This window comes from Phascolarctos cinereus, unplaced genomic scaffold, assembly GCF_003287225.1.
Source record: "Phascolarctos cinereus isolate Bilbo 61053 unplaced genomic scaffold, phaCin_HiC Scaffold_1;HRSCAF=81, whole genome shotgun sequence".
Lineage (NCBI taxonomy): Eukaryota > Metazoa > Chordata > Mammalia > Diprotodontia > Phascolarctidae > Phascolarctos > Phascolarctos cinereus.
Window position 1 is genome coordinate 115,251,210 of NW_027555514.1, and position 12,544 is coordinate 115,263,753.

At 35.3% G+C, this 12,544-nt stretch overlaps 1 protein-coding gene across 1 annotated transcript in view; it reads left to right on the plus strand.

Moving 5' to 3' along the window:
- Positions 1–12,544, plus strand: part of TNPO3 (transportin 3) — a 116,021-nt gene that overhangs the window by 66,673 nt on the left and 36,804 nt on the right. The window contains exons 6-9 of the mRNA XM_021002276.2: positions 3,384–3,559; positions 4,340–4,478; positions 7,616–7,762; positions 11,618–11,725. Of these exons, the coding sequence (XP_020857935.1) occupies positions 3,384–3,559; positions 4,340–4,478; positions 7,616–7,762; positions 11,618–11,725 (570 nt within the window). The remainder of the gene's footprint in view (positions 1–3,383; positions 3,560–4,339; positions 4,479–7,615; positions 7,763–11,617; positions 11,726–12,544) is intronic.

The window sequence follows — 12,544 nt, forward strand, 5'->3', positions numbered from 1 at the left end:
CCTTTCCCCTGCCTTCACTTTATTATTCTTTGGCAACTAGTTGCAGAACTGAACTCTGCCTTCCCCACCCCCATGGTGGCGGAAGTGGAGGTGTTGGAAAATGTACAGGCAATACTCCTAAGCAACTAAATAGCAGAAGTAACTGAGTTAGGGCACCAGAATGTGGTAGGAGACCTCAGAACTCCAGAGGAAGACAACACAGTTAATAATCTTTAGTATAAGCAGGTAAACCAACAGGTAAGATGCTAAAGCAGAAAGAGAATTAATCTGAATCAATTAAAATACTTCTGAGTTACTATTGCAAGATGAAGGAAAATGAAACAACACCTGATTAGGTACAACAAGACCCTGTGGTTTTCCAGGAGAGCATGGAAACACAGCAAGATGGTCCTAAGTGGTTCATTAGAGAAAAAGAATTGTGAAAGCAGAAATAATTGGCAGAATAGAAAAACCATGATAGCAAGTCTTTTCAGAGATGTGAGAGAACAGCCAATTGTCAAGAAAGCAAAAAGTAATAATGTGAAAGAATACATAATTGCTAAACAAGCAAAATGCTTGAAGACAGAGTAAACTTAAGGATCATAAATCTCCCAGAAGAACATGAGAAGTCAGTAAACGTGAATATGACAGTGCAGGAAATAGTACAAGAAAAGTGCCCAGAACTTCTGAACATAAAAAACAAAATGCCAATCAGAATAATCTACAGATGTCCCAAGTGTGTATGTTGAGGGGTGGGGGTGGTACTTTTATATTGCAAATTCTAGGACACATGTTCCACAATGACACATAATAAATTCTGCAAGTGATCTGAAGAAAGACCTTCAAATATAAAGGAAAGGAAATTAGAATACTGCAAGACTATCCTGAATCCACCAGAAACTGCAGAAGGAAACGGAATAATGGAAGAAAATGTAAACCTAAATGTTAAATAATGATTGGATTAAACAATCCAATAAAATGAAAGTGACAGACGTGGGTTTTTTTTTTAATTTGATACTTGCAAGAAACACACTTATAAATGCAAAGACACATATAGGATAAAAATAAGCGGATAGAACAAAATTTGCTATGTACCCTGTAAATCCAGAAATAAAAGCAGAAGTTGCTATGATCCTATTGGAGAAAGCCAAAAAAAAAATTTTTTTTTTTCAAAACAAGGGAACTACATTATGCTGAAAAGAACTAGAGGGAACAAACCATGTCAGTATTAAATTTATATGTTCCAAATGCCTTAGCATCTGTACCGAAAAAGGAAAAATTAAGTGAATTACAAAAAGACATAGTTAATGCAATAATCCTTCTCTCTGTTCTGGAGAAATCTAACAGAAAGATAAACATAAGGGAAAATATAGCATTGAACAAGTTGCTGGAAGAAATAGAGCTAAAAAGATTTGTGGTCCCTTTCTAACAGGGAAATCCCAGATAATGAATGGTTTAAAGAACAGATCATAAAAATAATAATTATGCAAAAAATGATAACAGTGAAGCAACATAACAGTTTCTATGATGTATCTAAAGCAGGCCTCAGGAGAGGAATTATATCCCAAAAAACATTAACAGAATTGGTTAGGAGAGATTAGTGAGCTGACTATGCATTTTTAAAAATTAGAAAGCCAACGAATACAAAATTAAGCACAAAAGAGGAGGTGGTGAAATAAAAGGCGAAATAGATAACTTTAATTCCAATTTATTTCGCCTAATTTTTTATGCAAGACATATAAACGTGGTAGTGGGATGTTTGTGTGTGTGTGTTTTCTCTAGTAGATAAGTGGTCAAAAGGTACAAAAAATAATTCTCAGAAGAATCAAAAATTATTAATAACCATGTCAAAGAATTGGCCTAATCACTGACCAGTAACAAGGGAAACTCAAATCAAAATAAGTCTGGTTTCACCTTACAACCCTGCAAATTGGCAAAGATAACAAAAAATGATAATAGTAGGTAGATAAGCTCACTGGTGCAGTGTTGATGGAGCTGTGTATCAGTGCAACCATTTTGGAAAGCAGTTTGGAATTCAGCAAATAAAGTAGCTAAAATATCTGTACCCTTTGGCAGAGATTTCAGTACTAGGGATAAACCTAAGAAAGTATAAGAAGAAAGCCTGCTCTCTTTTCCCTTTTCCCTCTCACTCCCCCACCCCCTTTCCCCCTCCCTGCCATTCACATACACCAAAATTTTAACAGCACCTTTTGTAGTAGGTGAGAACTGGAAACCAAATAGCTGTCCATGAATTGGGAAATGGCAAAACAAATTGTCTTACGTGAATGTAATGAATATTTACTGTGCTGTAAGAAATGATAAATGTGATTGATAAAAGGAAATATTGAACGATTTACAGCAGCTGATACAGAATTAAGTAAACAGCTAAGAAAAAAATTTGTATAATGACTATAGCATTGTAAATGGAAAGAATAACAACCACAAAACAATCTAACATGATTGTTATAAAATTAAAAACAAACATGGCCCCAAAGAATAGGTATGAGAAGAAGACTCCTATCCCACTCCTTTGCAGAAGTGGGAAGCTATGGGTGTCCAGCTTGTATTCATTTTTAATGTATTTATTGGTTTTGCTGGCTTTTGTTTTTTTTTTTTTAAATTACCTGGAGTAAGGTGGAGAGACAGTGGAGAAATTTTGCTGATTTAGAAACAAAAGATCTATAAAAGTTTATAAATTACAGTTCATTATATTCTTTTCTTTACTACCATTTGATTTAATGGGTAGTATTGAATAAGCTATTTTAGTTCTGTGTCCCAGTTTGATGATGAGTCTGGTAGTTAGAACACTTATACCTTCAATGTAGTAAGAGTGAGTATTTGGGGATGTTGAGGGATATATAACTGAGTGGTGTTCTGTTTCATTCAATGGCCAGATATTTCAGTTCATTAGTTTTGTAAGGACATAATTATATACGTGTTTGTGTTCTGTTCAAATCTTTATTGAATTTTTCATATTAGCTAAAGTTTGTAATTTGTAAAGGGAAATTTGTGCAAATTAACAATATTAAAGTCTCCATTATTTACTTAGACATACCTCCTACCCATTTTGAAAAAACAATCTTTCATCCTGTAATGTAGTGTCATTAAATTTCAGTTCAGAAATAAGTAAAGTCTGTGTCTTTCTAAACAAACCCACAATTAATTTTTTTTTCTTAGATTTCTGTTATTTTTCTTTGTAGCAATAGTGCCATCATGGTCATGGATATATTTGTAGAGATGGTAATGAACCAGTTCTGAGATATTTGGTAGTTTTTTAATCTACATTTGTTTGCACAACTTGGTAGCTCTTTGAGAGAGAAACTAACAGTACATGCACGTTACAAAAATACATACATTTTGAGTAAAGTATTTCTCCCTTTCCCTTTTCTAATGCTATCTCCCAGCAACAGGACAAGACATCATCTAACCTGCATGAGGCTGCATCAGATTGTGTGTGCTCAGCCCTCTATGCCATTGAGAATGTAGAGACCAATTTACCTTTGGCCCTACAACTGTTTCAAGGGGTCTTGACTTTGGAAGCAGCCTATCATATGGCTGTGGCCCGTGAAGACTTAGACAAGTGAGTTGATTGCATATAAAAGGATGGATGGAAAGTTGGTTTTACTTATACCGCCGGGTTTGTTTTATTATCCACATTTTACCCTTAGTCTGTGCATTATCGATTTGAATTGCGCATATATGGACCACTGAAGACACTTTTAGTGTGCCTCATTGAATCCTAAGCCTTTCTAGGACCAAGTTTCCTTATGTGTAAAATAAGAAGATTGGACTAGATGACCTCTAAGGTCCCTTATAGCTGTAGAGCTGAGCTCCTTAGTTGGGAGGAAGGGCTCTGAGACGAAACCCCAGAGAACTGGAATTCATCAACTCTGGGAATACTAAGTCTTTGGAAGCTATGAAGATGGTCTGTAGAATTAGAAAATATACATGATGGTGAAATGAGGCCTAGCCAAAAGAGAGGGAGAAAATACATGCTGACAATACGATTTGTGAAAATTTTTTGAAGTCTTTGTGATTTTGACTGCTGCCACAAGTTGATATGCTCATGGCCTGTGTATAAAATGTACACATGAGGTAACTGGTTGAGGATGTGGTACAGTAAAACATGTAGTTAATAGTTTGACTTCAGTCTAAGGGGTCTCATTTCTGTTTCCTTTACATTGTTGAAGCCTGTTTCTCTTTGGTGGTGAAATATTTTTGTTCAACATCAACATAAGGAAATCTGTAACCACAAAATTTTTGAGTAGAAAACTTTTATTTTCAATATTTTTGTGAATTGTGTATATAAGTATCCATGTTCTGCTTTGTGACTTTATACTTATATCCTTTTCTCCTACAGGGTTCTGAATTATTGCAGAGTTTTCACAGAACTATGTGAAACATTTCTTGAAAAAATTGTTTGTACTCCAGGCCAGGGGCTGGGTGATCTGCGAACACTGGAGCTGCTTCTCATCTGTGCTGGCCATCCCCAGTATGAGGTAGGAAAATCTCAGAGCTAGCAACTTCTGAGCAGCTGGCAAAGTCATCTTTTCCAAACTTCGTAGCTCCTCTAGCTGACTTGTATTAAAGTTGTGCTCAGTTGCGTTTATGTGTTAAAGAAGTTCCTTTGGTACCTCTGCCATGGTGTTCACTCACCTTCAGAATGAGAACTGAAACAGTTCTCTAAGATACCTGAGGATATTATAGGTGTCTCCTGTGGTTGAATATCCCAGTCACCCCTTGACCGGAACTGTTTTCTTCAAGCTTAAAAGCAACTCTTTAATTGCTAAATCTCTATACAGAAAACTTCAGAATTAATATATGCAATCTTAATCTCTGTTCTGAATCCCAGTTCTGCTTCAGTCTAGTTGCTTAGATAGCTACTAGACATCTCTACCTGCATATACTGTAGACTTCACAAACTCAATCTGTTTTAAACAGATCTAGACTTCCTTATTTCTGTTGAAGGCATCACTATCATTTTACTCACCTAAGTTTTCAACCGTAGAGTCATCCTTGATGTTTCCCTCTTTCTTATCCTCTGTATCCAATTATTTGCCAAATCTTGTTGATTCTACCTCTACAACATCTTTCTAATATCCACACCCTTCTCCAGTCACATGGGTGCTGTCCTTTTTCAAGCCACATCACCTCTTGTTTGGATTGTTATAATAGCCTCTGAATTAATATGGTGTCCTTGCTACTAAAGACTAAAACTGCACCAAGACTTTTGGGACATCCAGTATAAAATCCTAAAGGCAAAAAGGAGCCACTGAAGATCTTGGGGGCAGAGAAGTAACATGTCACACTATGTTTTAGGAATATTACTATAATAGATTTATGGAAGATGATTTGGAAAGAGGAGACTTATCTGAAACAGGGAAGCTGTTACAACAGTGCAAGCAAACAAGAGGAAGACAGTTGAAGTAGGATGGTAGTTGTGCGACTGGAGAGAAGGGTATGGATGTTAGAAAGATGTTGTAGAGGTAGAAACATTAAGGGTGACTCTAGGGTTGAAAACATGGGTGAATGGAAGGTTAGTGAAGTTTTCAACAGAATATAGAAGTTTAGGGGAGGAATAGGGAAAACCTAAGAAGGTCTGTTTCAGATGTATATCCAGGTAGGATACCTAGACTAAAGCAGGAATGGAGTAGGATGCCCTGTATAAACTCCTCAGACTTGTCATTTAAAGCCTTTACAATTTAGTTTTTTCCTACATTTCTTTACTTATTTTATGTTACTCTTATTGCATTTTCAGTTCCTAAGTAGAACTGGCTTGCCATCTCTTTCCCAAATTTGATGTTCTATCTCCTGTTTTCCTGCCTGGACCATAGTCTCCTGAATTCTACCTCTGAATCCCTGACTTCTTTAAAGCTCAGCTACAGTGCCACTTCCTCAGGGAAGCTTTCCCTAGTTAATAGTGATTCCTCCCTCTGCAAATTATCTTGTACTTACTTATCTTTATACGTGTATCCACTTCTTTCACCTTCCCCATTTCTTCTCCCCCTTCATCATAAAGGCAACCCTATTTTGTTTTTACTCCTGTATCTTCAGTGCTGAACACAAGGCCTTTTGTACAGTAGGCCTTAATAAATATTTGTTGGATTAAATTTGATATAGGAAATGATGTTAGGAAGTTCCTATGTAGAGTTTGTAGATTTTTCCCGTTCCATGTTGTTTTGCCGAACTTTAGAATCTCAGATCTTCTTAGAAAGCCATCTTCAGTGGTTTGTGATAAACTACTACAATGATTTGTTTTGTTTTAACATGTGCATTCACTCTCTATATAGTGAGGATCCCAACTGGAATTTTAGGCCTGAAGTGACCTTGTCTGCTGCTTTTGAGGATGGGTGATAGATATTGCTGGAGAGTGGCTTACTTTCTAAAAAATGTATTGATAGCTTTCATTTTTTTTATATTTCTCATATTTTCCAATGCATTCCTCCCTTTCTATCTCCCAGAGAAGAAAAAAAGATTAAAAAAAAACCCACAAAATTTAGCAAGGTGATCTACACTTTGAAAAAGCCTGACACTATATTCAGTGTTCCACACTCATAGTTACCCACCTCTGCAGAGAAGAAAAGGAAGTATCCTCTAATATCTCTTCTTTGGGGCTAAGCTTGGCTATTATAATTTTACAGCATTCAGTCGCAAGTGTTTTGTTATTGTTCTTTCCATTTACAGTGTTGTAATGTTATATTTTTTTTCTTGGTTCTGTCCTCTTCATTTTGCATCAGTTCATGTAAATCTTCCTGTGTATTCATCTTATTCATTGTTTCTTACAGCACAGCAATATTCCATTACATTCATGTCCCAGAAGTTGTTTAGCCATTACCCAGTTGATGGACATCAACTTTATTAACAGTTCTTTGCTACTATAGAAAGTACTGATATGTTAGTAATGAAATCTCTGAGTCAAAGGGTATAGACATTCTAGTCACTTTTTTATATAATGCAATTTGCTGGGTGTGAGGTGAAACCTCAGAGTTGTTTTGATTCACATTTCTCTTATTAGTGAATTAGAGGATTCTTTCATGTAAATGATAGTTTTGAATTCTTTTGAGAATTGTTTATTCTTATCCTTGGACCACTTATCTGTTGAGAATGGCTTTTGTTCTTTTTGTTCTTATATATTATGTTATATAAGTGTTATATGGATTGAGTGGATTCTTTTCTTCTGTCACTTGTTTCTCTCATAACTCCTTTCTCTATACACGCCTAATAAAATAGAGTTTTCCCACTTGAGATTTTGAAGTGTAATTGCTTTTAATAAATTTTGTATTCATGGGGCAGTTAGGTGGCACAGTGGATAGAGCACCAGCCCTGGATTCAGGAGGACCTGAGTTCAAATGCGGCCTCAGACACGTAACACTTACTAGCTATGTAACCCTGGGCAAGTCACTTAACCCCATTGCCTAACCAAAAAAAAAAACTTATTAAAAAAAATAAATTTTGTATTCATTTTAAATCTAAATGAAATTTAAAGTGGATTTATTTCATATATTACTACTTAAAAGCCAATCACATCTTATTCTCCAAATCCCCAAGAAATGCCATGGCATCTCTCATTCTACTTATTTTCTCAAATCTACAGTATCCTAATAACCTGCTGTCTCCTTCTCTTTTTATTCAATAGGTGGTGGAGATATCGTTTAACTTTTGGTACCGACTAGGGGAGCATTTGTACAAAACAGATGATGCCGTTATTCATAGCATTTTCAAAGCTTATATCCAGCGCCTGCTCCATGCCTTAGCTAGACACTGTCAACTGGAACCAGACCATGTAAGGCTTACCACCTTCTATTTCCAATTCCCATTCTCTTATTTCTTTTCTTTTATGAAGTTGTGAGAGGGGCCTAGAGGATGGAGAGCAAAGGTGATGGTATTCCTAGATCCCCTGTTACTCTACTCTCAATAAAGAGCCTGAAGAGGGTATAATACAGGCTACTTAGCCTAGAAAAAAGATACTGGCCATACAAATGGATTCTAAGATGTGTTCTGGGGGATTTTTTCAAACACTGTTACGCCAACCTCTTTACTTATGTGAGCTTGCTCTTCTTTCCCTCTTTGAAATTTTTTTTCCCCTGCGACTCCTCACAATTTTCTGAAGTTAATTGTGGTTCTGCAGGGACCTCTGGCTCTCATTGTAGGATCTTCAGTGTCTTGAGTACATTGTTTCTTTTCCTGAGTCTTAGTGGTCAGAATGGTAAATGCATGCTGTTTAAGAAATGGCTGAATCAAATCTGAGCAAATTGGACTTGAAATCTAACGTTGAAACTAGCTGTTCTGTTCCTTTACTAGCCCATACCTTACTTAGTTTTTTAAATGGCACCTGAAAACCTTAGAATTTTAAAGCCAAGATAGTACCCTAGAGTTCATCTTGTCTAATGCCTTCAGGTGAAAAACTATAGAGTAATTAGCTTATTTCTAGGTCACATAGCCAGTTAGTGTAAACTGTAACTAGTATCCAGATCTGATTCTCAGTCTAGTTTTCTTTCTGCAACATTATTCTTCTTTACTTAGAAGTAACTTGAGCTACCCATTGTTCTGCCAAAGTTGTTAGTCTAGATACCTAGTGAGGGCAGCATATATTAGGGCAAAAAAGGAATTATAGGTAGGAGATTATTGATTTCTCCTGTTGGGTTTTTTTGTTTTGCTTCTTCCCTCCTCCCCCCATAACAGTTGCCTATATGAAGGAAGAGTAAGTAGGGTTGGAATACCTTGATCCAAGAAAGAAGGGTTTTGAGAAGGAATTTGAAAGGCTGGAGGTAGATGACTTCAGAAACCATAATAAAAGACAGTCTCTTACCTCTTGCAGGAGTCAGTTTAGTATAATGGAAAGGGAGCTGGAATAGGAGTGGGTAAATCCTAGTTTTGTCATTAACTAGTTAAGAGACAATTAAGTCACTTTATTTCTCTGGCCTGTTTGCAATGAACTATTTGCAATAATTAGGGAAAGAAGACACTCTTTCATTCTTTCTATGATAGAAATATAGCATTTGATATACAAACCAGGATGAGATAAAGCAAAGAAAGAAATTATATGTCAGTATCCCTAGTGAACATTGGCATAATTATAAATAAAATGTTAGCAAATAAGCTACAGCAACACATTAGAAAAATTATACCAGCTCCAACATAAAGAAGAATATAAATATTATTAATCATGTTAATAATATAACTAATAAAAAACCATGTTTATCAATAGTGAAAAGACTTTTGACAAAATCTAACACCTATTCTTGCTTTAAAAGAGAAAGCATAGGAATAACTAGACCTTTCCTTAATATTGTAAATAAATCTAGCTAAAACCAAGAGCAAACATATGTAATGGAGAAAGTTTAGGGAATAAGTAGACAAAATTACTGCTTTTTGAGTTGATACTTTGCTTAGAAAACACTAAAGAATCAACCAAAAATTACATTTTGGAGAGTTGCTGGATATGAAACATCCTCATAAATCACCAGAATTCCTGTCTATTACTAGCAAAACCCAGTGGGATAAGCTAGAAGGAATGCTTCCATTCAAAATAGCTGTAGAAGTTTTAAGATATTTAGGAATTTACCTACCAAACTACATCTAGGAAATACATGAATCCAACTACAAAACACTCTTGGCAGAAATAATTGAAGAAATAATCCAATTGCTCGTGGGTAGGCCAAGCCAATATAAGAAAAATGACAATACTGCCTAAATTAATTATTCAGTATCGTGCCAGTTAGACTACCAAAGAATTATTTCTTAGAGTGAGAAAAAAATAAAATTTATATGAAGGAACAAAAAGTCAATAATCTTAAGGGTAATAATGGAGGAAAAAGTGGCAAGGAAGGAGCTCTCAATAGCAGATTTCAAACTGTACTACAGAGCAGTAATTATTAAAAAATTTGGTATTGGGCAAACAATAGGTTAATCAGTGAAATAGATTAGGTACACAACATTCAGAAACAAGCAAATACAGGAATATGGTATTCTGATAAACCCAGACATCAGTTACTGGGATATGGTCTCACTATTTAGGAGGAAAGCTGCTAAGAAAATTGTAAAACAGTTTAGGAGAAATTGGATATAGACCAATATCTCACACTGTATTCCAAGATAATAGAGACATGGCTTAAGACATAAAAGGTGACATAATAAGCAGATTAGAAGAGCAAGAGAAAGATTACTTTTCAGATACATGGATAGGGGAGGATCACAGAAAATAAATACAATTTTAGATTTTATAAAATTGAAAAGTTTTTGCTCAAACGAAACCAAATTAAAATTAGAAGGAAATATATTTACGCAGCAGTTTTCCTCAACAAAGATCTCATTTCAAAGGTGTGTGGGTGTAACCAATTAAAATTGATTAAAAATTTTTTTCTTTTGGTAACTGATTGAAGTTTTTAAGAACAAGAACCATTCTCCATTTGATAAAATGTCAAAGAATACAAACAGGTAGTTTTCAAAGGAAGAATTGCAAGCTATCAATAACCATATTAAAAATGCTCTAAATCAGTAATAATTAGAGAAATACAAATTAAAACAGTGTACCCATCAGATTGGCAAAGATGACAAAAGAGGAAAATGACACATGTTGGAGGAGAGCTTGGAAAAAAGGCACTTTATGAATTGGTATGACCATTCTGGAAAACAATTTGGAAACATGCCCCAAAATAAACTAAACTGTGGGTATGTGTAGACCTAATTATACTACTACTGGGCCTATACCCCAAAGAGATTAAAGAAAAAGAATCCATTTATAAATGTTTATAGCAGCTCTTTTTGTAGTAGCCCCAAACTGGAAAGTAAGGAGGTGCCCACCTGTTAGGGAATGGCTAAACAAATTGTGGTATATGAAATGAAATAGAATATTATTGTGCCATAAGATATGATGAAATGGAGAGTGTCAGTGGAAACTTAGAAGACTGCTATGAACTGATGTAGAGTGAAATGAGTAGAACTAGGAGAGCAATTTATACAATGACTTTACATAGAAATACAGTTTTAAATTTTTAAGTACTCTGATTAATGATAAACTATTAGTACATAGGACTGAAGATGAATCACACTACTCACTGCCTCCCAGAGAAACAATAGATTTAAAATCCAAATTGAAACATGTGTATTTGGACTTGGCTAATGTGTGAATTTATTTTGTGGGACAATGTATATTTATTGTGTGGGTGCTTAAGAAATTATTTTAGAAGGGAGAGATGGTAGGAGGAAAAGGTAACAAACAATGGGAGAAATAAAATGTATAAGTTGGAACAACTGACCACCCTTAAGGTCTCTTTCAGCTCTAAAATTTATGTCAGGTTATGAGGACTGATTGTTTTACAATTTGGGGTGTATCTTCAAGTTTCAAAGAACTTGTTAGTCTTACATCCTTGTCCTCTGTATCTTGGAGGTCCTTTGCTCAAGGTTATCTCTTTCCCCATCCCTGATTCTTCATTCTCTTATCTGAAAGATATGAACTGAAATTAGTATAATTATAGAAGTAATAGCTGTTAAGTTAGGAGGATGGGTTGTTGTGACTTTTGTTTGCCTAAACATCTTGAAAGAACCCTGACATTGGTGAGTATTTTTATGTTCCAAGCTTTTATGTTATTTATAGCTTTGTCTTGATTCTCAAATTTTTTCTCTTTTGAACTTTTAGGAGGGTGTCCCTGAAGAGACTGATGACTTTGGGGAGTTTCGAATGAGGGTGTCTGACTTGGTGAAGGACTTGATCTTCCTGGTTGGATCAATGGAATGCTTCTCTCAGGTGAGTGCGTTTGGACAGTTTTGTTAACCTTACTGAGCTTTGGATTGTGTTTGGTTGTGTCTTATGCAGTTGCCCTGTCTCAGTTCTTTTATCTTCAGTATTTCTTCTAAACCTCTTGGAGGCAGGGTGATTTAATTTAGTATTAAAGTGGAGCAGTTTCATTTGCCCAGCTGGAAAAGATATTCCTTGACTAAAAGCCAAAGTTGTCTTTGATTGCTAAAAGTCCTTAGAACCTTCAGGAGACTTGGCATCTAACAAATAAAAGGGGCTTACTTTCCTAATTATTTGTCTCCTTTCAGTGTACCTTAAAAATTTAACTTGTGTTTTCTTCTTTTCACACTCCTGACTACTGTTGATATTAGATAGGAAGTGGTCATACTGTATCTTAGATATGGTTCTCCTGAATTGAAAGATGAGTAGTAGTATTAAAAGTCTCTGACAGTTGACATTTTTGCTCATGAGAAATGAATGATATACTTTTGCTCATCGTTGTCACCTGGAACATTTATTATAAAGAATAAAGTCTTTGGATTATTCCATCAGGTTGCAGTATAATTAGTTGCATAGAATTTTGCTCCAAAATTTCTTTGCATATTCTAGTTTTTCTTTCTTATTGTGATAGGCTATTACACTTCTTTGAGATCAGTTTTTAATGGTTTTAATGAACACTTAGGAATCCTCTAATCCTATACTCAGTAAAATATACCCCTTTTAAAAAAATCACTGATTGAAATACATTAAATCACTTCCAATGTACTCTTTTTTGTTTGGTTGGTTTTTTAAGGCAATTGGAGTTAAGTGGCTTGCCCAGGGTCACAC